Source organism: Gymnogyps californianus, chromosome 5, assembly GCF_018139145.2.
Source record: "Gymnogyps californianus isolate 813 chromosome 5, ASM1813914v2, whole genome shotgun sequence".
Classification (NCBI taxonomy): Eukaryota; Metazoa; Chordata; class Aves; order Accipitriformes; family Cathartidae; genus Gymnogyps; species Gymnogyps californianus.
This window is the reverse complement of record NC_059475.1, coordinates 10,632,626-10,660,114: the sequence shown is the minus strand read 5'-3', so window position 1 is coordinate 10,660,114 and position 27,489 is coordinate 10,632,626. Positions and strand designations below refer to the sequence as shown.

The following is a 27,489-nucleotide window of genomic DNA, read 5'->3' as shown; positions in this document are numbered from 1 at the left end:
TCCTTGCTTAATAGAATATGGTCAGATGTTGAATTCACCAAGTCTTTTGACATCTGCTGTAATTTGGTGCATCTCCTCCTTTCCAAAAAGCCTGTTTATCCTGCTATGAAAGTAAATGTAAAAGATTTGACAAGTTGCTTACTGATGCCCATATTGGTTGTTACCCATCTATGTCAGGCTTCTCACCACTGCAGGGCTGTTAAAAGGCTTGGTTACTAAAGGTCTTGGAAAAATATTGGAATAAGGTTGACTTGGTTCCTAGCTCTTCCTTTTTAAAGATAGACTCTACGTTTTGCTGCTTCGTGGTTCTCCACAGGCTCTTGGAGATACTTCATCAAAGCAGTCTTGGAGCTGTCAGCAGTTTTAAGTGTCCTGGGATAAGGTTCACCAGGCAAAAGCCAGTTTGCAAATTTCTCTCATATGAATACTTGTAATGTTTCCTTCTCCAAGGCTGAGGTCTTAGAGCTCCCTGTCAAGGAGGACTTCAGGTGTAAGCCACGTCATTGGTGCTGAATGCTTTTAGTGTGTCTGGGGAAAATACAAAAATGCTGTGGATTTAAATACTATGTTTTTTGTGCGTCAGTGCTTTTCCTGCTGTTCTTAGTCATAGTTATTAATATGTACTAATTTCTACATTTTATAATATTTAATTTGGGCTTTTTTGAGATTGCAGAAGAAGTGATGATCTACCTAGGTTTGTTCCTTATTACCCTTCCTATTTAATTTGCATTGGAATAGTTTGGAATTGTGACTCTTATTCTGATTTCTTCAAGGAACTATCATTTTTCCTTCAGTAAATTTTCTTCTAAGAAATGTACAAAATCAAAGTTCACTGTAGTTCAGTAGTTTTGTTTGCTCTCTGTTCTTCTAGTGAGGATCTCAAACATATTCAGCCATGTTACTTTCGATTCTGATGTTCTTGAGCCGCTTCATTAAGGCTCCTGCAGATTTGATTCTGACAGTGTTCTCTATCTTCTAAATTAAATGGTGTGCATTTCAGGGTCTTCCTGGATGGCTTGTCCTGCTTTGTTCCTTTCTCAACTGTTTCTTCCTTCACCAGGAAGTCTTAGAATGCTTTCCCCGGGTGGTGGCTGTGTTCTGTGCACCATGGTAGCAGTAATGTACTGTCCCTCCCCAGATACCCTCAAAAGTCTGTCATGCTATCTACTGGGGGCTGGAGGCAAGTGTACACATCCCTAATGTACAAGGTGACAGCAATTCTCTTCTGCCACCCCCCCCCCCCATCTGTTATTTTTCCATGGTGGTGTTCTGGGTTAGATGAGTTATCCTAATGAAGTTCTTACAGCTTCTAAATTATTAACAACTCGAGAAATAATTCTTGTCCTCTTGTTTTAACATACAGATCTCTAGGGTGTTTAGCATGCTGGCCCACTATAGCTTCTTCCTTGTCAAGAATGACCCTTTCACCTTGTTTTAGGCTGTTGTATAGCTATTGTCACTTACCTGCAGTGTTGCTTTGCCTTTTCCTCTTGGACTTAGTTTAAAGCTTGGGTTACCAAGTTGATGCACAAAGTCTTTTTTTCCTAGTTTCTTGAGATGTCCTTCATCCTTGCCAACAGCTCTTTGAACGCTATCTGAGAGTCAGATCAAGAATCCATGTTTTTCCCATGTTGCAGATCGCAGGTGTATTTTGTTCTAAAGTTTTCTGATGAGGAAGAAAATGAGTTGACTTTGTGGCTGGTTCTGATGAAACAAAAAGTTGGTTTATTTGCTTCATGCTCCTGTTCGATTGAAAACAGACACACATAGTAGGTGTCTTAGTGCTTATTCAGGAAATTTCTATTCCTTAACCTTTCTTTTTTATGTGTGGGTGCAGGGTTTGGTGGGGCAGTTTTTTGTCCCACTCTTAAGGCTTGTGACTTGAGGGGAGAAAATGCTCCTGAAACATTTGTTATGCTACAATTTGGCCTCTGTGTACCAGCAGCACCGTGAGTACACAAAGGAACACAGCAGTTCTTCAAACCTTTGATGTCTATTTTTCAATGGCATTTTATGCAGAAAGCTTTGTATTATCTTGTGGTTGCTACAAGGCAGCTTTATTCAGGTTTAAAGTCTCGAAATTACAATATACCTCCGAAGCTATTTAGAAGTCTTACATCCCCTCCAGTGGTGATAGGTCAAATATAATACCTGAGGGCTGTTGGTGTTATGTACTTTTTTTAATTACCTGAGAATTAAAAAGAGTATTCTTAATGAATTTTTTACCTTCTAAGCTGAAAATACCTTTCCACATTACTTGAGCCTTACCCAGCTTCAGTGTGAGTTTTATTAATCTGTCACTAATACTTCAACTTGAAACGAATTTTTTTTCTCTTGTTTTTTTCCTGTACCTCCCTTCCCCAAGGGCAACAGCCATTCTGGCATACTTACCCCAGGAACTTCTAGGTACTTCGTGTTATGAATATTTTCATCAAGATGATATAGGACATCTTGCAGAATGTCACAGACAAGGTACGATTATTAATAATTCAGTAAAGAAATTTTGTAAAAATATTGGGAACAATTGTGTATTAAGAAAACCAAACAAACTTGAAAAGATTTGGATATCTCTCTGTTTGCAAATGCTTTTGTCAAGAACATTATGCTGCATGTGCCAAACAATATGATTATCTTTTAGAATTCCATGGATTTTTAGTGAATATTTGAGGTGCAGGTTGGGTGAGGGGGGATGACTGCAGAAATAGCATTTTTCTTCAGGGGTGAAGGGAGGAATTAACTGAGTTTTCCCTGGTAAGGGCTCTGCTTATGTAGTCGTGGTGCCTGTGTGACACAAGGTTACTTGCTTTCTGCCTGTCTTTAGTTTTGCAGACAAGAGAAAAAATTACAACTAACTGCTACAAGTTCAAAATAAAAGATGGCTCTTTTATTACATTGCGGAGTCGCTGGTTCAGTTTCATGAACCCTTGGACCAAAGAAGTAGAATACATTGTCTCAACAAATACAGTCGTTTCGTAAGTATTTTTCTCTTAGCAGATGCATGTAAATGCTGATTGCTTTGCCCTGTTTTCAGATGAGATTTGACCTAAATAGGTGTACATCTTCTGTATGACAATAGGTGTCTTCTCCGATAACACCCAGAACTGCATACCTGGGGAGAGGGCAATTAGTTTAGTAATTGCAGTAGTTTAATATCTGTTTATTAAAGCCTGCAGAAATAAAAATATTTTCTTTCTTTGGGAAAACCTGGGGTTGCAGTCTTTGTAGGGACTTACGGGAGATGCATTTCTTTGCTTTTGTAGGGACTTCCCCTCCCCTTTTCTCTTTCCTTGCGGGGTCTGCACAGGTGCAGTGACTTCGCAGTAGAATAACTGCTGTAGAGGAATTCCCTTACGAGGGAAGCTGTTTGGCTTCTGCGTTGCACACTTTGAGTTGTAACATGGTGGTTTATTTCTGTTGTTTATCTAGCCTTGGTGTCAGTCACAGTGCTTCTTTCACAGAGATAATGGTGACTCACAAACTACTTAAACCTTGAAGCATTCCATTCTGACACACTGGCGGAGTGACTGTTTCACAGGGTTTTTTATCACTGATTCTTCTAATTCTTGAAATCCACAGCACCAACGTACTTGATAGTGGAGATGCAGCCTTTCCACAGCTTGCGGCTTCTCCACACAGCATGGACAGTGTGCTTCAGGCTGGAGAAGGTAACTACTGTACTGTGAGGAAATTATTGGCAGTCATGCCTTGTTAGCAGCTAATCCTGCGTGCACAAATTTGCTGCACTTTTGCATTGAGAATTTGTTAATATCCTAAAGAAAAATAAGCTTTAGGGCAAAAAAGTGCTAATGCAGTTCTTGCCCTGTTGAACTTAAATACCAGCTTTGGATATAAGCTGGTCAAAGAGAAGTGAATGAGCCAGTTAAAAGAAACAAGTATAAACAGGGTTGGAGGAGTGACATAGAGGAGAAATGTTTGCCTTCATGGATGGTGCTCTTTGTACATCGTCCAAGAGTGACCAAGTTCTGTGGTCAGTGCAGATGACTACTCAGAGGGTGAATGGATCATAAATATAGTTTGGCCATTTGGCTTGTTACCTCTCACCTGCCCTCGATTTGACTTTTTGTCAAGACATGAAGTCTGACCTCTGGTAATCATCATGAGCTTGTTAGGAATGCTGCAGGTCACTGAACCATCTTTTGTAACGGGTGGTGTGCAGCATAATGGGGAGCAGAGCTTGATTTAGTAATGAAGTGTTACTGGAGCAGGGTGGAAGTGAGGTAGAATAGAAGGATGCAGTGACAACCCATAGATGAAAGACGGCGAAAGAAAGATGGTGATAATGCTGAGATTTTTTCCAAAGAGTTGGGAACCATTGCTTTTAGAGACCCTATTTACTAGATACTACTTTTATCAGCTATGCCTTTATAGCTGTAGAGCAAGGATATTGCACATGTCTGGAATTACTCCTTAAGTTGTACATAATACACTTAGCAGAACAGTGCAAGACTTCAGCAAAGCTGGGCTTTTCAGTTATCTCTGTTGTGCAAAATGAGGTTTAGTAAGTGAAACTATGCAGGAGGAAGGGTGGCAAAGCATGGGACAGCTGACAGTGGTAGGAAGAGAAGCTGCCATGTAGAAGCATGATGGTTAGTAATTGAAGGTAGAGTAACAGCAGTAACATGGTGTCTGGGCCTTCTGAGAATGTGTCCTCGTCCTGGTTTCAGCTGGGATAGAGTTAATTTTCTTCCTAGTAGCTGGTACAGTGCTGTGTTTTGGATTTAGTGTGAGAATGATGTTGATAACACTCTGATGTTTTAGTTGTTGCTAAGTAGTGCTTATCCTAAGCCAAGGATTCTTCAGTTTCCCATGCTCTGCCAGCAAGCAGGTGTGCAAGAAGCTGGGAGGGAGCACAGCCAGGGCAGCTGACCTGAACTAGCCAAAGGGGTATTCCATACCACAGAACATCATGCCCAGTATATAAACTGGGGGGAGTTGGCTGGGAGGGGCGGATCGCTGCTGGGGCATCGGTCAGCAGGTAGTGAGCAACTGCATTGTGCATCACTTGTCTTTTCTTGGGTGTTATTTCTCTCTCTTTTTTTTTTTGTTCTATTCCTTTTCATTACAATTATTGTTTATTGTATTTTATTATTGTTGTTGTTATTATATTTTATTTTACTTTAGTTATTAAACCGTTCTTAACCCACAAGTTTTACTTTTTTCCCCGATTCTCCTTCCCATCCCGCTGGGAGTGGGGAGGAGTGAGCAAGTGGCTGCGTGGTGCTTAGTTGCTGGCTGGGGTTAAACCATGACAGAATGGGAAAAAATACAGAACAAACTGTTCCATAATAGGATAAGCTTATTCTTGCCACAACACAGCCTTTGAAAAGAAACCAGATGTATATTGTCATGCTGACAGTTCTTGTCCCCAGAAAAGAAAGTTAATTGAGTGAAGTTTCATTTTGAGTGGTTCTGGCTCTGCTAAGGATTTGATGACCTTTTAGGTGAACCTTCTCACCTCCTGATGGGTCTGAGCCATAGATACTGAGGGGTGCTATTGTTAAATATGAACTTCTAAAAGGCGGCAGTTATCCATTCTGGATAAGCAATGCTAAGGGCTTTCTTGCCCTTTCAGTACACGATCTTTTCTTCGCTATGCCTCGGAGTATATTGGGCTCCTTCCTGACTACCTCTCAAGTGTTGTGCAAGTGTCAAATCACATTAAAGTAACAGTGAGCTTCTAACTGTTCAGACCTCACTTTTTCCTCCATTTTTAGATACTTGCAGTTACCTACAGGGGGTTTATTTATGTTCATCAGGTAGCTTGGGCTTATCCCATATTGAATGGAATATGCGCTGGCAAGTTCTTCACACAAAGCAAAGAACAAACATGTTGGAGATGAGCCTATTCAGGCACAGAATAAAACAGGTCTGACAAGCTGTCCTGTACCAGCTCTGGACAAGAGGTACTACCAGATGCTTGAAACAGCCAGATTCTGGTAAGAGTCAGGATATGTTGTGTACCTGCTGGTGCAGGGGGATGTCTAAGAGACATAGTGTAGCTCAGCGCAAGTCAGAGCTTTCCATACATTTGAAGGTACTCGCCGGTTGGTGGAACTGTAAATAAATACAGTTCAGAAGGTCCTGCAGCTTGTCAAAGCATGCCTAAATACAAATGCTTTTTGGAAAAGGTTTGCAAGCTTTTATCTGACCTTAAGATATCCACTCATTTCAGGTGGCCCAAAAAGGACCCATCCTACTGTGCCTGGAATTCCAGGTGGAACAAGAGCTGGGGCAGGTAAAATAGGGAGGATGATTGCTGAAGAAATCATGGAGATTCACAGGTGAGAGAAAATGGTATAAAGTTAGAGGAAAATCGGTATTGTTCTTTAAGAGGAAATTAAGGAGGTCTTTCTTCAAGCTGAATACAGAATGATACAATTGCATTTTATAAGCAGACAGCTACAGATACCTGTTCAGAATACCTGAGGCAGTCAAAGCCCATAGCGAAAGCATGGAAAAGTTACAGCCTTCCCGCTTTCTACTGTAGAAGACCAATATTGGAACTTTTTTTGTAATGGTGATAATTATCTGTTTACCAGCAACAGTAGTTAAAAAGAACAGCTAACTAGAAACTAATTCCTTTCCAGACTATTCTTTTTCCAATGACTTCAGGGTGTAAGTGGCTCGACCTCCAAATGCCAAAGCTATTGACTACGTGCCAAAAAAGCAATGTTTGTTTTCATGTGATCCACTTTGCTCAGATGCTTTTAGAGTTGTTAGATACGTAAGTTCAGCTTGTGCAGTTCTCCCACAGCTCTTTGAGCAAGGACACAATGATTAAGCTAGCTCTGCCTTCCCAGGGGCAGTCTGTCCAAAAGTCAAAACGTAGGTCTCTGGTTTAAACAAATCATCTTGTAGCACCCTTTGGTAAGGGACAGTAGTAATACGTAGCTGTTTCTCGGGACAGCCATCTCATCTCTCACCTGTGTGAGCAGCTACTTTCAGTGGGTATCACTTAATTTCTACTGGCTAACAATCCCCGTTCTTCATTAATTTCCTCTTGGGAATTGTTCCCTTTCCTATAAAAGTGGTCTCATCCAGCAGATGTTTAGTGGCAGTAATTTAACCATACTGAGCTGCAATTCAGGAAAACATTCAGTCCGTTTGCCATAGTTTTGTTTCTGCTGCAGGCCAGAGACTACTTACATCATTATTTAAGGGAACAGCAGACCTATCACATAAAGCTTCTTTCCTGTCCATAAGAATAGGAAGGAGAAAAGAAAAAGAAGAAAAAGGAAAGAAGGAAAAAAAAAAAAAAAGCTGCCACACCAAGGCTGAACCAATACTTTGAAACTTAACCATCCCTTTTAGTAGCTGTAAAACACTTAATTAGCCTCAGTGAGTGTAGTAGTATAGCTTGCCACCCATGTTTTCATTTCATTTCAAGACCCTGGGTTAGTTCCAGTCCTTTTTCAGCAGCTGTTACTATTCTCCAAAGCTGCCTTCTGTTCAGCTTTCCCAGGGGAACTCTGCCAAGGATAAGATTCCCATTTCATTGCTTTTCTCTGTAGCTACCCCTCCTCCCTTTAGTTTAGAGGTTTGTTGGTTCTACAGTTAATACATTATTCATTAATAAAAAAAATGATATTTGATCAAGCTATGGAAAATTGAAGTGAAAAATGCTGCTTCCGACAGTTTAAAAAAATAATTTTAACTATAACAATGTCCAGTGTACTTCTGTAGCAGTAGCTCACTTACGGAGTCTAGGTTACTGTGACTGAGGCAGCTCGAATTCTTAGCTGGTCTAAATTGAAGTAAAATACAAAAAATGAGGCTTTCCTCAGTACCCAGGACCTTTTCTTTCTGACTCTCTGTGCAGGCTGTACAGGAACAAATAAAGGGGGGGAGGAGGTAAAGCTCACAGACCAAGCAAGCCGGACAATTTACACACAACTGTTTATCTAGCTGCAAATAAAAACATTGCTACTGCTGATTTGAGTAACACTGAAAAGCGAGGAAATTACAAAAATGAAGTTCATGCTTTTAACACCTTATGCCACCCGATACTAAAGTCAGCATTTGAAACTCCAAGTCTTTGGCACCCGAGTCTCAAAGTTGCTGGTAAATTCATTCCCTATTTTATCCATATTTTAGGATAAGAGGATCATCACCTTCTAGCTGCGGTTCAAGTCCTCTGAACATTACCAGCACACCACCACCTGACACATCCTCCCCAGGAGGCAAGAAGGTAAGAACAAGCTTTACAAACAGTCTTGTAGCAGTAGTGGCAAGCAACATGAGGTCATGCTTATAAAATTACACGTGATGTTGAACTCCTCCTGGCTGCTTGGCTGAAAAAGTCTGACAGCAAGTCAAAGTATTCTGGTGGCTGAAATCCCATTACAGTAGTCCCTGAAGTGCAGAGACCAGTAGTTCTTAAACACTGGCAGCTTTTGAAATCCACCTGCTCTTTAGACTTTCACTTTTTTTTTTACAGAGCTGCAAGAAACAGCTCTCCTCGTATCTCTTGATCCTCCAAAAACTCTTTACCACCACATACTGGTGAACGCTGGGAGTGCTATCGCTTGAGCACTGACCGTGCTCAAATGAATCACAAGTTTTGCTGTACTGCTGTGGCACAAAATATGACAATTAGATGCTTTACTGTGCACTGAGTTTATTTTTAAATCAATACCATGTACTGTGCCTTGTTCCAAGACTGCTTGAGTAGCACTCACATACCATTACCAGCACTTAACCACCTGAACACTTGTACTGGCTGCATTTAAGTCATCTAGTAAATTGCTGCTTATGGTAGTTACATTCAAGGCAAGAAGAGCATTTATCCAAATCCTTATTCTGTGCATTCAAACACTGCCTCAGACTTACTTAACTTTTTTCCCCCAGAAATTATGACTATAAAGAAGAATTGCTTGTACTGGAGCATATAGCTGACAGTAAATATTTCTGTCTATTCCTGGCTCTCTTTGCTCGAGATAAAACTTGAAGTTGGAACAAACTGAGTTATAATCCTAAGAATAATTACTCTTGCTCCTTCCACCCTACAATAATTCAACATCTACGTACAGAAGGGGCTACTGTAATGGAATAAAGGAAAATACACATGGAGAGTTGGGTATTTCTAATGGGGTACCCCCTCAATATTTCTCCTTAGACGACTATGTTTGCTAGCAACAACACAAGTTCCAGCTGATGCTGCCCTCAGAAGGGAGCACACAAGTACTTACCTTCCCGTGTACACACGTCCGAGCAGTTCAAAACTATGGTTTGAGTTCAGCTATTCCCTTGCTACTTAAGAATCCCAGAGAAGGTTCTTCCATTTCTGGTGAGCTCTGGTGTACACAGTACTGCTGTGCACCAAAATGGTTAGACTTAGGATCCAGGAGCAATGCTCAACTCATGCCGTTTTTCTCTACGTGGGAGGATTATACTCCTAAAATTAAGGATGTTAGTTGACAGTACTTTACATACACTGTATTTGTCAGTTCAAAAGCATTCTGTAGTTAGCTGTAATTACTATCACTTGCAGATGGAATACTTACAAAGATGACCCACAGAAATCCCCTGAGGACTTTTTCTAGTAGCTTTTCAGAAGTTACTTTCAGAAGTTTAGCATGTAGTACTGACTTGATCTCTTCCTTTCTGGTGGTGATATACTATCCCTCCAACATCTGTTTGGTGGGCATAATACAGAGGAAGTAGCTCCTAGTTTACAACTAGTCTGATTAGCTAGCCTTTAGGTGTTGATTTTTTTCAGAAAGCCCATCTTCCCTATATTAAAAATCCCAATGTAGGACAATTTAAGACTTAATGCAACATTTCATGCTGTTTTATGGCTTCTGTTTTTTTCTTTCAAGATCTTGAATGGTGGCACTCCAGACATTTCTTCAGCTGGGTTACTGTCGGGGCAAATCCAAGATAACTCTGGTTACCCATATTCTGACAACTCCTCTATTCTTGGTAAGTGAAGTCCCACACTAACATGCCTCAATACCAACTAGACACATACAGACAACTGTAACAAGATGGTTGTTTTTAGCAATAACTGGCTTTCACCATCTGCAGGCTATAGCTGAGGCATAAAGCCCATAACCTGCCACTCTGTTTGCCTAAAGAGTAGCCTGGCAGTCTATTTTGCTAGCTTAATTTATATTGGGGTTTTTTTTAGATAGTCCTTGGAAGCCTCTCTTCTCTTGCTGAATCAGTATGAATTAGCTGAACTCCTCACCTGCTTTTTTGTGAATGCTTTTAAACAACTGAAGACAAGAAGAAAGGCCAGGCTGATTCCTAGATGTTGATCTAGACTTATTTTTGAAGTATAGCATGTAAGGTCATCCTTATTAGGCATACTGGTCATTTCTGAGGAGTGACCTAACCTTTCTCCTCTGACACCCAGGTATCCGTGGTATCCCTGAAACTGTGGCAACCTGGATATCAAACAGATTAATACTCCCAAAATAGTTCAGCCTGTTCAGATATTCTACCTCAAGTCACATGGCAAGTGCCCACAGGAAGTAAAGTGAACAAAACTGAACTTCTGATACCTTACTGTGTTTATGCTTACAGGGGAGAACTCTCATATAGGCATTGATATGATTGACAACGATCAAGGATCAAGCAGCCCTAGCAATGATGAAGCAGCAATGGCAGTAATAATGAGCCTTCTTGAAGCAGATGCAGGTCTTGGTGGCCCTGTAGACTTCAGTGATTTGCCATGGCCCTTGTAATTGATGCACCTGGCTTCAACATCCAAATATCAAAGTGCATTTACTGGTGGAATTCTACAGTCTGTGAAACTCGTTGGACTGAGAAGCTTTTATGTACGAATTTCATAAAAGCTGTATCAGAATGCAACTCATCCTACCATGTGTAACTTCAGACAAAGTGGAATAACCTGCTACAGTGTTCTGTGATTTGGTTAGCTGTGTATAGCTTGCAATACCTGTATATTTTGGATTCTGTTGTTTTGAAATTTTTTTTAAATCACTGTGCAACTCACTGGCATCAGTGGTAGCTTTTATATGCAAATGACCATTTCAGATGTATGGTGTGTTTTTACACTGCAAAACGGTCCCCATGTGGATATTTCTTATACTAATTGTACCATAAAGCTGTTTATTCTTTCTTGTAAGAATCCTTTACTATAAATATTGTTAAAGTGTAATGTATTAGACAGTTGAATATTTTTAAAATAAATGTTTCCCTTGTTCTAAGATGGAGCATTTACTTTGATAAACTTGATAAAACCCTGCTGCAGGTGCATGCTAGAAGCAGTTGGTATTTATCATTTCTTTAGCCTTGGGGGGAAAAGGGAAGAAAAACAGTGCCTTACATACACTTACAAGATTTTGTCACTACAATAAATTTCTAGAGAAGCTATTATTACTTACTCCTAGATTCAAGTTTATACTAAGAAAAACAACAGTAAGGTAGGTTAAGATAGTCTGACATAAAGAGAAATCTGGTAAAGAAATATGTGTTTTTCACTTTAATATTAACCATCCTTCCCCAAGGAAAGAAAAGCAACTACTTTCAAAATTCATTTGAACACTTAATCTCACTCACAGATAATTCAAACCCGTTAAAATAATGGAAACTTTATTTGCATGAAAAACTTGTTTACAATCATTAATAAATGAAGAATGAACCATTTGCATTTTCCTATTTCATGACACTTACGAAAAATGTATTAAATAAATATTTGTGAACAGATTAAGGTAAGGCAAAATTTCAGATAAAGCCCCTATCCATTGTTCACAATTTTTGAACATGGCTCACGCTGCAAACAAGTGAAAAAATTCACTAAAGAACTTTAACAAGATGTTACATGGGTAATTGAATCATGTCCTCAATCCAAAAACCCAGTAGTAAGTAGTTTTGTGCTCAACCATATGCAATAACTTTAAAAGGGACAATCTATTCAGAGCAAAACTATTTACAGTTAATACTTTTGATAGAAGCACTTTGTTAGTATTGTGCAATACATTTATAAAAAATGGCTTCAAATTCCATTTATCAACCATTTATAAAGTGCTACTATCAATTCCAATTCTGCATTCTAACCCCTGTGTAACAATACTGATGTACACTAGCCACCAGCATCCCACTGGTTTTGATGGGCTTAAGAGTGAGGACAGTCCAGCATACAAATCACCAATGTCACACACCTACTGGTAAACACATACGTGTATGTAACTGTAACCCCAGGATGTTTGATCTGTACTCTTTCAAAAACAACCAGGTACTCCCTCTGGCCTTTTCAAAGGTCCGTACTGCAATATCCTAAACACTGTTACACAATGGAAAAAACTGGAATTGCAGTGTAGTATGAGTTGAGTACAGAGTCACTTTAAAGTAGCATGCTTTTGTTTTAGTAAGAGTCTAGATCAGAGTGGTGGGTTTTGTCCCTCAGTATCCATCTCACTGTTATTAGGTGGAGGATGAATAGGCAGAATATCCAGCTCATCTACTTGGGGGGTAGGATGCATTACCACAAGCTGGTCCTGGGGTATATCTGCTGCCGCTGCCGCTAAATTTGTAATAGATTTGCTTTTCACGCACTGAAAGTCAACATGCCGACTCTTTCCTTCCTCCTTCTCCCATGACATCCGAATAAATGGTCTCTGGACATAGTTGTAAATCACCTCCGGCCTTCCGCCCGGTCGCTTTTTCACTTTCTCTTTGTACGTAGGGTAACCTAAGAAACAGAGTACAGCAGAAGTTAGTATTTCCTGTACTGTTTAGTTCAGGATTTTCTTTTACAAAAAGGCAGCGTGTGGAAGCATAGTGAAGATCAGCAGCTGTCACCGTCAACATCCTGAATGGAAACAGATGCCATTGTGTTGTGCTTAGTGTTATCTATGCAAGGAGAACACACAGCAGTTTAACTGCCAACCAGACTGTAAGGAAAGAGGCTACAGTGCTATCGATAATGAATATACTGCCACCAGACAACTCTTCCAAACTTCACAGGCAAAGCTAGTTGCTCCTTCCTTGAGCCAAAAGCGGCCAGCTGTTTCTAAAACACTATGACCTGGAAAGCAGGAAATGAGAACAGTGTCACTCTGATCTGTGGCTTCAGTTCCCAAGTAGAATCCCAGCGCATTCCTCCAGCTCCCCCAAATGATGAAAATACATTGGTTTAGATCAATTATCAATTCTGGTTATGCTGTGTTCAAGTCATCTCTCCCCTCTGCCTAAGCAATAATTTTCATTACTAGAAAGTTACGTATTATTATGGCGCACTAGCATCCAAGTTTAGTCAAACAGTTGGTCTTTGTCTAAAACAAGAAATGCCAGCAGAAATAATCTGGTATTAGCCAGCATTACACACAAAACCAGTTCTCGTTTAGTTGAATGGCATGTCAGTCTGAAGGCTCACACCTTGTTCAGCTGAACTTATTTCAGAGATCACAAGCAGTTAAAGGCATTTGCTTTTGGTTGGCAAATTACAAACGTAACTATGACAACTTGGTGAGTGAATGACAGAAATCCTGCAAATTATAAAGGCTGGATTTTTAAATATTTGGGTCAACAATCAGAAGGAAAATGAAATGCAAAGAAAGCCAGTTGTTACATTCACAATAAAAATCTAAGACTACTTAATGTAGTTGTCTTCTGCAAAGCCAGAGCTGAGATTTTACAGATCGGACTCCTAGCTTGCAAGATGTTTATTTCAGATTAGTATTTCTTTGCACTTCAATGATCCATTGACAGTTTTGTATTTTCTGAAAGAAAACACTTACCTGCCACTTAACACGAAATTTTTAATTTCGAGCCCTGAAAAGGACACCAGACCAAGAACAGAATATACAAAGCTGTAGAAATGCATCATTACTTCAAATAAAGTACAGAGAAGATTTTGCGTGAAAACTAAAGGGCAAATGGCATGAGATGCAAGTCGTCAGTCAGTAGAAACCACCTAAGTTACTCTGCAAACAGTCTAGCAGCTAGATACATCTTGTAGACCAGCCATGAGCCCGTAATCAGGTTTTCTAGCTGGACCAGTTGTTTATTGGGTACCACTCCCCCTCTGGCCATTTTATCATCTAACCTCAATACGAAAGACAATACCAACCGTTATTTTTTCAACTGCAATGACAATCATAAAGCAGAGAAGTGCAGCAGACCTTCTTCCCCAAAGAGTTAGTGGACAAGCAATGCTTCTCTTACCTTCAATGCCCAGTCGGATCTTCTTGAGCCCCCTTTCCTTCAGAACGGATTTGGCCACATCTCGATTTTCAATGTATTTGAAGAATCTATACAACTTCGTGCTGTAAATAACTAAAAGTACATTTTAATGAGGAAAAACAGTATTCAAAGATTAAACTTCTAGTCTTCACACACAAAGATTTATCTTTTTCACTGTTTTGCTTTACTGTAGTATTTCTGTTTCAGAATAGAGGGAGAGACTCAAGAACTCTTGAGAAAAATGGCTGAAGGCACTCTGAAATGGGTTGGATGCACATCTTTTTCCCTATCAATTTAGTCTGTTTAATACACTTAGGGGTTTTTTGTTGGATTTAGGAATGCAATAGGACAATTCACAGAGCAAACCACATTATACACTGCCAACCCACCTCCACAAAAAAAGACATCCCAATTTTTTTTCCCTTTTTGATGGAATTCCTGCAGACATTAAAAAAAAAAAAATCTTTCCATTCTGCTTGCCATTATATGAGATCTGCAAATCAGTTTCAGAAAACCCAGACTTGTGAAGCAGAAGAGGAACACCTTTGAAATTTAGATTATAGCACCTTAAAAGAAGGGACTGGGGCCATCAGTCCCATACAGCTGCAGAGATCCAAATCTACTGTTCATGAAAAGTATAAATGTAAAAGGTGAGTGTGTGCCTAGCTAATTACTTAGGGTAGGGGGTATTTTTAATTGCCATCTTTGAGACATAAACGTCCTAGAAACCTGAGCCAATTGTGTAACTATGTTAGAACAGTCACATTTGATCTATATTCACATCGAGCCTCCTTTCTTTAGGAAGAGCTGCAGGTTTGCATCCTCCAAAAATGTAAGGGGTTTTTTTTGTTGGCGTTTTGGTTTTTTATTTAAAAAAACAACAAACAAAACTGTAATACTTTGAAGAGACTTCTAAGAAGATTTTATACTACTGGAGTACAAAGAGTATCTCAGGCTCCTACATGCCCCCACAAAACCCTGAATTTCAAGTTTTCACACTGAAGGAATGTTTTCAGCAACAAGGACAGCACTGATGCAGAGAAGGGCGCTCCATTCACAGGTGCTTTAACTCATCTATACACCAAACTGTTATACTTCCAAAATACTAACAGACACTTCCCCCCCGCAAAAAACCTCTAGTTGTTCTCCCACAGTAAACATGACTCCTATCCATTTTTCTTATCAAGCTCTTTCTGAAAAAGTATTTCCTTCCCCCTCATTGACTGACAATACCTTAATAGTAAAATCAGCTTCTCTTTTTAATTAGATTTGGACGTAACATGCAACATATGCTTCTGTGAAGCAAAATATTAAGCAGAACTACCAAAACTAAGGGTTTTTTTGTGAGGCATTAGGGATGTTGTAAAGACTTTGCTAACAGCGTTTATGTACAAAAAAGTTAAATCAGCACATTTACTACTACCTCTACCGTAGCGTGGCTTGGTGGAAACAATGAAAATAAACTTACTTTGTGAATACTCCTCTCCCATTTGTGGGGGATACTCTTCATCCCAGTCAACAACATCATCGTCTGTCAGCACAACAATGTGGCACTCCCTCTCACCACTTTGGGCACTGGCTACCATTAATGGGAGAATCATTTCTTCTAGATAAAACTCAAATTGTTTGCGAGCACCATCATTGGACAATTCATGCATGAGAGCACCTGGAACAAAATTTTAAGCATAGGCACGTTTGAAAGCTCAGTAAAAAAATGAAGGCAGGAATAAGAAACACAGCAGTTCTGTTTATTTTGTAGTATTTACTGCAGACAGCTGTAAAGACACTTAGTCTATTAGTTTGTATGAGATCAGAACTTTTTCAAATGTTTACCGGAAGCCACACCAGAAGTTCAAACTAATCGGACTGTCCTGCAGACACTGACATAATGTTGGGCAGACAGAGGAGTGACTTTGAGGAGACCTCCTTCATGTTTTACTACTGTTAAACATTTGGTAATTGTGTGTAAGACTCCTGTCGGGCTTCCTAAAAGAAACATTATTTAAGCCAGTTGCTGAAAGACCAGAGCATGCAACCCATTTCTCATAAGCAGTAGCTTAAAAACAAAGCCTCTCAAAACCCTCACAGCATGAGCTGCTAAATCCTTCTGCTAAGGACAAAGTGCGCAGAGAGTGTGACTCAGCAGGCAACATGCCGTGAGGTCACGGCACTGGCGGTGAAGGCACAGGTGCCCCGCGCAGATCTCGCAGCTGGAATGCTACAGCTTGGCCCTGCGCCGGGCTCTGCACCGCACAAACACCATGAGATCACAGGAACCAAAGACACAGGCCAGGTCATTTAAACATTGGCCAAAACTTCAGCTGTGCTCAGGGAAGGAACGAGCTGAAGAGCCACTATGCGCTGGGAACCATGACGCACCCTACACCGCCAGCAAAGCTGTGCTACTTTTGCTAGCAACAAAGCTTAATTCTCTTAAGCAAGGAGTTGAATAAATTATCCTCCCTGTCCTCTGCAAAAGAGATACCATTTAATGTTACTGTATCTGTACCGCAAATGCGTCAATAGAGTTTAAGTATTCCACAGAGCTGACCACAGCAGAAAAATTTCTGCATCTCAGATACTGAAATATCAGAAACGTTATTTTTCAAAAGGTGTACATCCATTGTCTTTGGGGCTTTATTACGTAAGAGATGAAAAAGGATGGATTTTGCTCATGTGGTGTCAGCCATGTTCCTTACCTCAATAAAGGATACAATTTGGAATTAACCCCCCCCCAATATATTTGCTTAAGTTAGTCTGTATAATTCAGATTATTTTAATAAATTCTGTACTTACTGAGATCTCTGCATTTAATAGTACTATACTCAAAAGAGATACAGAGATAGTCACACGCTTCTCTCAATTCAGGAATAGATATCCCATCAGGACAGCGTATCACTCCAGTCTTGTAATAATCCTACAGTAATGCAGCAAACAAAAAACACAATGCAATTCACTGACAGAAACATTTCATCATTTCCTTTACGATGCCTTCTCCACAAGCAAACCCCCTAAAATGTAAGAGCAACATATGTTAAACTTTGTGACTTTTATTGTCCTCAAATTTATCAATTTTCTGAGCTGCTTTCAGAGCAGCGAGCTCTGGTTAAAACTGTTATTTAAGTGACAACTATTAATACTGATCATTTTGGTGTGTGTATACTGTCTTTTACCTATCCTTCACTCAGCTTCTGCTATTCCGATTCTGCTGACAAAGCAGTATGGCAGCTCTACTTCTTTGTGTAGATACGAAATACATAAGGGGCCATTTTCTTCTCAGACTGAAGTTTGCTTTTCTCCTGTTACCAGCAGTAAGTTAACTTCCAGTACTCTGTTTCATCTAATTTCAGCACAAGAAGGGCTGAATATATCTGAACTAGGGGAACTAGATGCATAGGAAAAGGTGAACAAATTTCTGGCAGGCAGTAGTTTTTTTTGGTTCATTTCATGCGTGCTTTCTCTCTCCCTGGCTGTCACATGCACATGTCTAGAAAACCTAGGAGTGTTTTCATAGCAAGCATTTTTTCCCCTCTAGAGAACAATACAGAGCCACAGTATTTATTCCATCCGCAAAGTCCAGATATGCACGTAAGGCTAAATCAAGAAGTTATGCCTCTTAATACTCATAGTGCTTGTCCTAACAGTACTTGCCCCTGAAAACTCACCAGAATAGCGCGAAACACAGTAGAACCAATTCCTTCAGCAACTTCATACTCTCCTTTTTCATTAGGACGTGTAAAGTTATGTTCTCTGCCTGATCCAAACATCCTGCTCAAGAATAAAAGTAATTTGGTTAGAATTCCTTACTACAATTTTTTTTTTTTTTTTTTTTTTTTTTTGGTAAATCTGAAAAGTAAAATGTCAAAAATTGTACTGAAATGGCAGGGAAAAACCAGTCTATTCTATCTCGTATGTATGTACACTGTTCAGTTTGGTTTATGTTTAGCAAGACTACTAGAAAATAGAAAGTAGGGTAGTGTAACTCAGGAAAATCTAGCTTTATTCTTCAATCTTAACTTGCCAATATCCTTTGATCAAAACAGAAGTTAGACCAGGCCATTTCTTGCCAGTGCCAAAGGTGGGGAGAACCTGAAACAAGTCTTCTTTGGCATTTGTGGGGTAATGTAGCACAAGAACAGGTTTTGTTGTGGAATTCTCATTATTTAAAGACATTTGAGGTAGTTTAAGAAACAGAACTTAGTGTTCAAGTACATGCAACTCACCTCAATTTCATTTAAAAGATTTAGTTAATTCAAAAGTTAAAATAACATTCTCATAGAAGATAGTTGCACTCAAGGGTAGCATGTACGGCATATTTCTCCCCGCTAGGATGCAAGGAAAGTTAGACTAAGGAGAAAACTACAAGTCCCAAACAGTATCTGACTTTTTAAAACACACCTCTGATACAGAATTACACGCTATGCTTACAAACAGTATTGCCATCTACTCTTTGTTTTATTTACAAATATACCCCGATGGCAAAGCTTTGCTTTCGTATACACAACCGAAAGAAACAGAGTTGGCGTACTGTGTGCATTTATAATGGAGAATGAAGTAACTTTTTTCACTTAATGCCTTGACTTGTGTTTTCTGACCACTCTTCAAGACAAGACATAATATTTAGGAAAACGGCAGTCTAACAGGATATAGGCTTAAGGCAAATCATACGTTCTTATTAAAGTTACTTTTAGCTCCCAGAACATACTAGCTAAGCTGTTCCTGTTTAGTGTCCTGTGAACTGACATTGGGGGAAAGTGGGTTTATAAATAACTTGTGTTTTAGAGCAGTATTTCCGTATCTTTATTAACCTACTTTTGAATTAGCAGAAGATAAAATAAGCTTGTTCCTTGAACCAATCCCAAAGGGAGAATAACTCAGCAAAACACACACACGCACACAAAATCTAGTGCATTAGCCAGCACCACTTACTTTGAGGCTGGGCATGGAAAAGGAAACTATTTCACCGCGTAACTTCACGCTGATACACTGCCAGTTTGTTAGTCTGGATATTTACATGTATACATGTATGCATGTATTATGCATATACAAATGCCTTACATCAATGATTTAATTCTATTACTTCTATTTATTTCCTTTTACAGTTTACACAGAGAAGGATTTTTTTGCTTTCTCTGGAACTCCTCCCCGACTTTTCACAAAATAGGGAACCAAGGTACTATTTATCCCACACAGTGGTGATTTAAACAAAGCAGAAATTGTTTAATCATATTTATTAACTGTACCTCGCCAAATAGCTTTATATATATGTATTTTAAATATGATTATATCCTTATGAGCTAAGAAACAGCCACATTTTAATGACAAAGCCAACTCCAAAGTGACACAGACATAAACCTTCATTTCTTTCTTGCTGCAAGTTTGTAAGCAGTGCTCTCTACCTGTGGACAATGCAAAACCAGCCAGTATTTGAGCAAGTAAAGTATAGAATCTTTTCCCACCAAGTAAAAATGTTAAATATGTTGCTCATTATAGTTTCTACAGAAAATATTACACACATATTGTGGACTTTCATTCAACTATTGACCATTTTGAGTGTTAGGTCTCTTTGCTGAGAGGCTCTGATCTGTTACACTGACTCATTCCCCTGTCCAAAAAGCATTTCAGAAGATAAATGTGCTGAGCTTGAGTGTTGTCAGGGTAGGCCCACTAAGCAAAATAAACTCCTTCAAGGTTTTCCTCCTTGCTATTTTGCAAGTGACTATTGATACTCACTACTTTGTTTTATGAAGCAACTAGCTTTAAAAACAAGAGATTGAATACAGAAGCAATGCTGTCCTGATTTCAGGTGCGACAGAGTTAACTCTCTTCTTAGTAGCTGGCACAGTGCTGTGTTTTGGATTTAGTGTGAGAATAATGTTGATAACACACTGATGTTTTAGGATAAGCGCTACTGAGCAACAGCTAAGTTAAGGATTTTTCAGTTTCCCATGCTCTGCCAGCAAGCAGGTGTGCAAGAAGCTGGGAGGGAGCACAGCCAGGGCAGCTGACCTGAACTAGCCAAAGGGATATTCCATACCACAGAACATCATGCCCAATATATAAACAGGGGGGAGTTGGCCGGGAGGGGCGGATCGCTGCTGGGGGATCGGTCAGCGGGTGGTGAGCAATTGCATTGTGCATCACTTGTCTTTTCTTGGGTGTTATTTCTCTCTTTTTTTTCCCCGCTCTATTCCTTTTCATTACAATTATTATTATTGTTATTATTATATTTTATTTTACTTTAGTTATTAAACCGTTTTTATCTCAACCCACGAGTTTTACTTCTTCTTTTCGATTCTCCTCCCCATCCCACTGGGAGGGGGGAGGAGTGTGCAAGCAGCTGCGTGGTGCTTAGTTGCTGACTGGGATTAAACCACGACTAGTGCCCAGCAAGACAGAAGGAAATGAGTATATCATGAAATGTTAATTTACTTATGAACTCTTTCTACTTAGGTAATAGACATCTATTGGCATCTCCACCAAATACAGATGAGAACTTACATCTGATTTTTACTTAAAGACCTTTGCAAACTGATAATATTAAATGTTAGCAGATCAGCTGTTGCAATATGAGTTCAACAGCTATTTAAACTGTTTTAATATCTACAAAGCATTTATGGCTCTCTTCTACAGTTAGACATTAAGGAAAAAAAATAAAAAAAGATACAAACCTGCCCAACATTGTATTAGGTTGCGCAGTAAAGATAGAAGGATCTACAACAAATCTGGTGTTATCCACTATGAGTGTTACTCGTTCAGAAGTTCTTACATTCCGAGCTCCCTCTTTTCCATTTTCATATACAAATACCATTTCCCCACCAGCCTTGCAGCTCCCATCTGAACTTGACTGGCTACTGTTTCTGCTGCTGTTCCCCATGCTAACAACGGAACCGTTAGGGGACGTCTTCTGAGGACGAGGGCTGCTTGGTCGAGATGAACTGTGATCCTTTTCTCGATCTTAAGCGGGGACGAGGTGGAAGGAGAAAAAACAGGAAATGAAATTATAGATTTACATGAGCTCTATGCAGTTTATGTCTTTCCAGGCACAAAACATGGCAACTTGATAAGTTAAGTACAAATTCTTCCAATTAAATCTATTCTAGTTAAAGAAACCTTCAAAAATAACTGTCCATATATGAGATCCTGAAGTTCCTACCACTTAGACATCAAAGCCACCTCACCTCCCCAAAGCCTTTACAAGAAATATTTAGCATTCTAGTACTGAAAAAGCAACTCAACATAATATAGAAGCTATGCATCACAGTTGGTGTTTAGTGCTGTAGTTCAAAGAAGCAAACCAAGTTTTGTCACTAAAAAAAAAAAAAAAAAAAAGAGAAGTGTTTCCTATATTTCTAAATACCTAAACCCTACCAAGTAAAGGGGAAGTGTTTAGTCAATTATCTTCTTAGAAAAAATGAGATTGTTCTTGTGATTTGAACTAAATAAGAGCATCATGTAGGAATATACACTGCAGACTGAAGAAAACGTTATAACCTATCAAAAAAGGGTACTCCCAGCCCAGGGCACATCTAAGAAATCTGTACGTTGTGGCATCAACAAATAATGCTTTTTATGGTATTCTTTTAACAAAATAGTAATTAATTTTAAGAATTTTAATCCTGAAATGCTATAGATCTGAACACACCAGAATGATACTGTCTTGTTGGTGAAGTAACATTCCTGATGCATGGAGTGAGCTGAGATTCTGCTCTTTCATGGGATGAGTCACGAGATCTGTCACTCGATCTGCGTCTGTCCCTTGATCTCTCATGTCCACCACTTGCACCATGAAGGCTCATTTTTGTGTAGTCTATTCCTTTAGCAATACGAGATGAGGTGCTGAAAACAGAAATAAGAGAAATGTTCAGCATTTCAAAATTTCAGAAACATTATACATTTAAATTTTAAAGGCATTCATACTCCATGTACATGTTTTGAAGATTAGTATTATCCACCTCCATTTTCTTTGTTGTACTCATGTTTATATTTACAAACATGAACAAAGATTTGGAACATTAAGTAGACAGCAAGAATTACCTGTTTATTGCTGTGTCATCTACAGAGACACTGCCTCATCAGTTGAGCCTGCCTGTGAACCTGTATTCACAGAAATCCCTTCCAGAACAGGTAAGTCAAATACAACTGAGCATTCTATTGTGATTCTTACTGTTAAATTAAATGTTCTAAGCAAACCATGAAATTAAAAGTTAGGGGTCATTTTTTCCAATGAAACCTGTTTTGGAAAACCCTTCTCAGAGCACAGGCTTTTAGTACTGACTTCGCTTTTTTTTGCAACTTGCCCTTTACAAAGGTGGTCAGCCTTAAACTAATTGATACATCAAGACTCATCAGCCAAGGATTTATTTCTGTGCATTCTTTTTTAAATTTTCAGTTACTCTTAGAAGGAACAATAGTAAACCACCACAACCCAGACAGCAAACATACGAACTGTATTATTAAAGCCAAGACCTACAGCACTGTCAGTAACAAGTAGGACATTTGTTCTAAACTAGCAAATTTTAATGTAACAGTTTAAGACTTTTTTAGACTGTGATTAAGTTATGTTACATTCCTTAAATTAAGATACTGATTACATTTTGCAATTAATTATTAAACCTACCAACAAAACCAGTCAGTTTCAAGATCCAGTACTCTCAGAAACTATCTAAAAATTAAATATCAACTTGCAACAGCTATTGTTGAATTTTATCAGAAATACGCCTTTTATTTGAACTCTTTAAAACAGAAATTTTTACATCAGGACAGCACAGACGTATCTGTGTCCTTGCAACCCACTGGAATTCCTAAATCAGTTCCTCTGCTATTTGCCTTTCAAGCATGGGCATGACAACACTCCTTATTTATGGGTTTAACTGAAGAACTTTCCAAAAGCCTCAGGTACTGGATAACTGAGATAGACATCTGCACAGCTACAATGTCCAACAAAGAAGGGTCATCATTTCCCACAGGAGCCTCAATGCCCCACTTGCTCGCAGCCTGCAAATCCCACAACTTTTACCAAGAGACCTTAAATATGACTGCTAGGAGTGCTGTAGGATTCAAGAACACAAGGAGGTAAGAATAATGACCTAGCTAAGAAAAGCACAACAAATTTTAAAAGCATGAACTGTACAAGCAAGTTGAGCAGAATGTCCTCTTTTTAAGTTGCTTAGAAGTAATGACAAAAAAAAAAAAAAAAATCAAGATTATTCAAAAAAGTGAACATCTAGCATGACATGTTTCAGCTTCAGGTTTCAGTGACCAATAAGAAAAGGAGCTTAAATCAGAACAAAAAGGCTATGATAGATCTTATGCAGTTTACACTGGCACAAAATGAGTATTAGCACAATGCAAAGAATGAGAAATATACCTCTCGGCTAAGGAACACAAGCTTCTCCCCACCCCATTTGAATGGGGGAAGGATCTTGTATCCGATAAAGCAGAATTTGGTGCAGAGACAACCTACTGCAATACTGTTTCCTGCCAAGCTTAAAATATGCTGCAATAAGACATGCATCTTTAGGATCTGAAGTCAGCCAAAGGTCTATCGAATAAGGTAAAAAAACTGCAAGGCTTGCTTATGGCTGGAAATGCTCAGATTTACAGTCCAAGAATAAAGATGATCCAACCACTTTCATTAAAAGCAAACAGAATTTTCCTCAGGACTTCCAATGCAATTCTGAACGTATTAAGAAATATAGCATTTCAGCATGGCTAACGTGTCTCCTTACTTGTTTTACTGCTCTATTAGAGAAAGGTAAATTCTGTATTATGAAAGTGAAATGTGCAAAAGTTTGCAAGAGTGAGATCTGCAAACCTCCCTTTCAAGAACATCAACAATTTAGGAAAACTTTTGCACCTTTTCTTCCATATATATATTCATACAAAACATAACCATTTTAATAGGTACAAAATATGCCCACAAATTATCAGAAATGTGGATTACAGCCTATAATTAAAATCTAACTTGAAACCAAAGTCTGACCCCTGTTTATACACAATGAGATTCATTACTACTACTGCGAAACTCCCCAAGAAACAGTCAAACTTCTTTTTTTTAAAAAAGAACCTCTGTATCTCATCTGTGCGTTTATATTTGCATATAACCAAGTATCCCACAAAGGCGGTGGGTGGGGGTCTGTACATGTGTGTGTGGAGTACTCAAACACATACATAGCAGTCCTGTGACAAAATATCTCAGCAAATCCTAATAAAGCCCCATGTGATCAGGCCTTTGTTAAAGCAGTGCTTTGATCCTAGCCCTGACAATATTTCTAACCGCACTGTGAGAAACCAGAGTTTTGCAGGTGCCACATTTTATATTATCAAAATGTATGACTCACTATTTCTCAATAGCTAAAAGGCTCTAGTTGCTTTAAATATGGGAAACACACCAGAAAATGAAACTGAACCACTGTAAGGATATGCAGGCTTGTCACGCATTTTGGCAGAGCAGACATGAATTACCCTTTAACAGAGAAGGCAATTAAAATGCGATTCTTAATCCAGAAAACCATCTAAAGCCACGTGACCCTCTAAGCAGTGATTCAGAGTTCATACTGAAGTAGGGCGAACCCTAGTTAATAATCTCTTCACAGGAGTTGAGAAAAACAGGTGCTACAGGAAGTAACACTGACTCAGCTGGCATCGCACTTCCTCCTTAGTCACGTCTGAATAAAGGACTAAACACGCCGGGCACGACTGTTTCAGCTGTACCTTCCCAGTATCGGAACCAGGGCTGCTTCTGCCTTGGTACGTACAGCCAGCAAGCCTGGGAGCAGAGGGGCAAGCGTGCGCAGATTAACGTGCCTCCTTGCTGCCAGCCACGTCCATCCCTTCAGAGCATGGACACATGAGCCATCAATTCAGCACACCGCACTACGAAAGAGGCAGAGGCCGCCAGCTGGAGGAGGACAGGATCCTTAAATATTAAATCTATTGTTTCTGAAACAGATAGATTAGTAAATAATTTCAGTGAGCTGTTGAAATTGCAGCTGGCCACACCATTCATTTGCTTGCTTCTGTGTTGTATTTTCCTCCCGTTAATGCACACATTAATGCTAACTGTGAGACTGGCACATTATCTATTAGCCAGAAGATGCAGGAGGCAAGCCAAAATTGCAAGATTTCTGAGAATTCAAGCAGTTTGGCTTGAGACAGCACCATCTGAATCATGAATCTTCACTCATCTTAATAACAGCCATCTAAAATGTCAATCTTAAATCTCATCACTGTTGAGTCACAGTACACAAAAAAAAAAAATTCTTTGATCTGTTGGATATATACCTGACAAAATCTGAAGTTCCATTTGTTCGACAGCATGTGCACTCAGATAAATACTACCACTGAAATACAACTTTGCTCTACAATAAACAAGACAACTAAAATGAGTTTAAATCTGAAAAAAGAGAAAATAAAGAGGTGGAATCTAGCATGTCAGAAGAGACAGTCACTGGCTTTACCCTGCAATATTTGACTAGGAAAACTGTGTCACTGAGCTACTCTATCAGTTAGTCCGAAAAAGGAGCTACATCTGTGGCCAGTACATAGGAAAGACCTGTGGCTTATATTTTCCTGTAAAGAGGCTTTAGAAGAAGTTGCAAGTGTTCAAAAAACCAGAGACATCAGAACTACCAAATAGTTTTGCTTTTTTGATAGAAAGACTTGTTAATAATATCATTTTTTCCCTGCTAACAAAGCCATTGGGGACAGGAGGTTGTTTCTGCAGGGAAATACAAAAACCCTTCGCTCCATACCAGCAATGTGCAGAACTTTAGCTACAAACCTGTCCCCAGCGATGCAGGCAAGCTAAACTGGCATTCACTAGGGAGTTCCACAGTTGTGTTGAGCCAGCTACCTACCTACACCGACGGAAAAGTGACTGACAAAAGCAGAGCTGCCCCATTTGCAAGAACAGGCAAACTCTTAGCAAGTATTGTGGTTCACAGAAGCACTATGCAGACCAGATAAAACACCAGTACTTCTCAAACAGCAGTGAACTGCTGATAATTAAATGTGCCACGAAGCCGTTGGTCTCATGCGGCACCTGGCTGCCATACTATATTAATCTGTAATTTCAGCCTATAAGAGTCAATGGTGCTCTGCACAGTGCATTACTTGAAGCCTCCAAGAAAGTCATGGTAGTTTCAGATCTCCATCTCACTCCGAAAAGAAGGATGTGCAATATCAACTTTCAATTAATTTCCCAGCCAATGACCACCAGCTGTGCTGTGGAAGCCATGGGTGATGACTGAGGCGCAACACCAGCCTATAAGCAAAATTTTCTCCTGCGTGCTTAACAACATATTGCATTTAATTTAAAACTGTAAGAGAGAAAAAAAAAAACCCAATATTTTAAACCCACAGCCTCATTTCCTCATTCACTAAAGCTGGAAAAAGCCCCATATATGTAGACTATCTAGTACCCAAAATTTTATAAAGGAAAGGTAAAAGTCTTGCTTTATCAATTACTTTCCGGGGGGGGGTGGGGGGTGGGGAAGGGGCGCACGACACACAACAACCCAGAACCCTATGACTATTGGTATATTTAGACAATCTTCACAAATTCAATATACAGTTTTTCCTGGCTCTGAAGGAACACTGGGACACTAGCACCGCACCCATTCAAGAACTTTAAGTCAGTGACAGAATTTATTTCCCCCCTCGGTCAGGGATCAAGGAAGCTCTGCCTTTGTAAAGGGAAGAGGCATTTTCTTTAAAAGCAGCTACCTCACAAAGAAAACCAAATAAGCTCAATGCTTGATTTAAGCAAATCTATTTAACATGATGTAAAGAAGGAAAAAGAGTAGCATCAAAATGGCACACTTGTCATACTGGTATGCTTCCTATTTTTGCAGTAAGGGAAGAGCAGTTTTTAAAAAATGTAAATGCTCTTCAATTTAATGATGCTTTGAAGTCATCTATGGAAGGAGAGCTTCACTTTGTCTTTATACATAACAACATATTGCTCTGAATATATTACTAATGATTAAAAGAAGTCATTAAACTGAATTAATTCTACTGCCAAAACAATTAGCATGTATTCCAATACAAAAACTTCATGTGCATCCTACTGAATACTGCCAATAAACATACTTGTTTTATAAAACTGGCTCTTGTCTACACCAAATTATGGTGCTAAACCAATATACTTATTACCCCCAAAACCACCCTAAAACCTTATCTAAATGAAAAGAATGCAGTAGTGGAATATTAACCAAGATTTTTACCCTTTTTTTCTCCCTTTATCTTCTAAAACTTATATTAACAAACTCTTCTGAAAACACAAACTTAGATCCAATCCTTTCCTAGGATGAT

At 39.2% G+C, this 27,489-nt stretch overlaps 2 protein-coding genes across 7 annotated transcripts in view; one reads left to right on the top strand and one right to left on the bottom strand.

Annotated features, from left to right (window-relative positions):
• Positions 1–11,299, top strand: part of BMAL1 (basic helix-loop-helix ARNT like 1) — a 28,212-nt gene extending 16,913 nt beyond the window's left edge. For 2 of the 3 annotated variants that reach the window (XM_050896954.1, XM_050896952.1), the window contains exons 12-18: positions 2,366–2,472; positions 2,822–2,972; positions 3,577–3,665; positions 6,194–6,302; positions 8,116–8,209; positions 9,840–9,942; positions 10,549–11,299. In XM_050896954.1, coding sequence (XP_050752911.1) covers positions 2,366–2,472; positions 2,822–2,972; positions 3,577–3,665; positions 6,194–6,302; positions 8,116–8,209; positions 9,840–9,942; positions 10,549–10,709 — 814 coding nt within the window. In that variant the 3' untranslated portion in view covers positions 10,710–11,299. The remainder of the gene's footprint in view (positions 1–2,365; positions 2,473–2,821; positions 2,973–3,576; positions 3,666–6,193; positions 6,303–8,115; positions 8,210–9,839; positions 9,943–10,548) is intronic. The other variant, XM_050896953.1, reaches the window with a different exon arrangement.
• A 268-nt stretch (positions 11,300–11,567) lies between these two features.
• Positions 11,568–27,489, bottom strand: part of BTBD10 (BTB domain containing 10) — a 30,926-nt gene continuing 15,004 nt past the window's right edge. For all 4 annotated transcript variants that reach the window (XM_050897340.1, XM_050897338.1, XM_050897339.1 and 1 more), the window contains 7 exons: positions 21,818–22,011; positions 20,844–21,129; positions 17,838–17,940; positions 16,969–17,089; positions 15,641–15,838; positions 14,155–14,265; positions 11,568–12,679 (listed from right to left, as the gene is read on the bottom strand). In XM_050897340.1, coding sequence (XP_050753297.1) covers positions 12,369–12,679; positions 14,155–14,265; positions 15,641–15,838; positions 16,969–17,089; positions 17,838–17,940; positions 20,844–21,129; positions 21,818–21,971 — 1,284 coding nt within the window. In that variant the 5' untranslated portion in view covers positions 21,972–22,011 and the 3' untranslated portion in view covers positions 11,568–12,368. The remainder of the gene's footprint in view (positions 12,680–14,154; positions 14,266–15,640; positions 15,839–16,968; positions 17,090–17,837; positions 17,941–20,843; positions 21,130–21,817; positions 22,012–27,489) is intronic.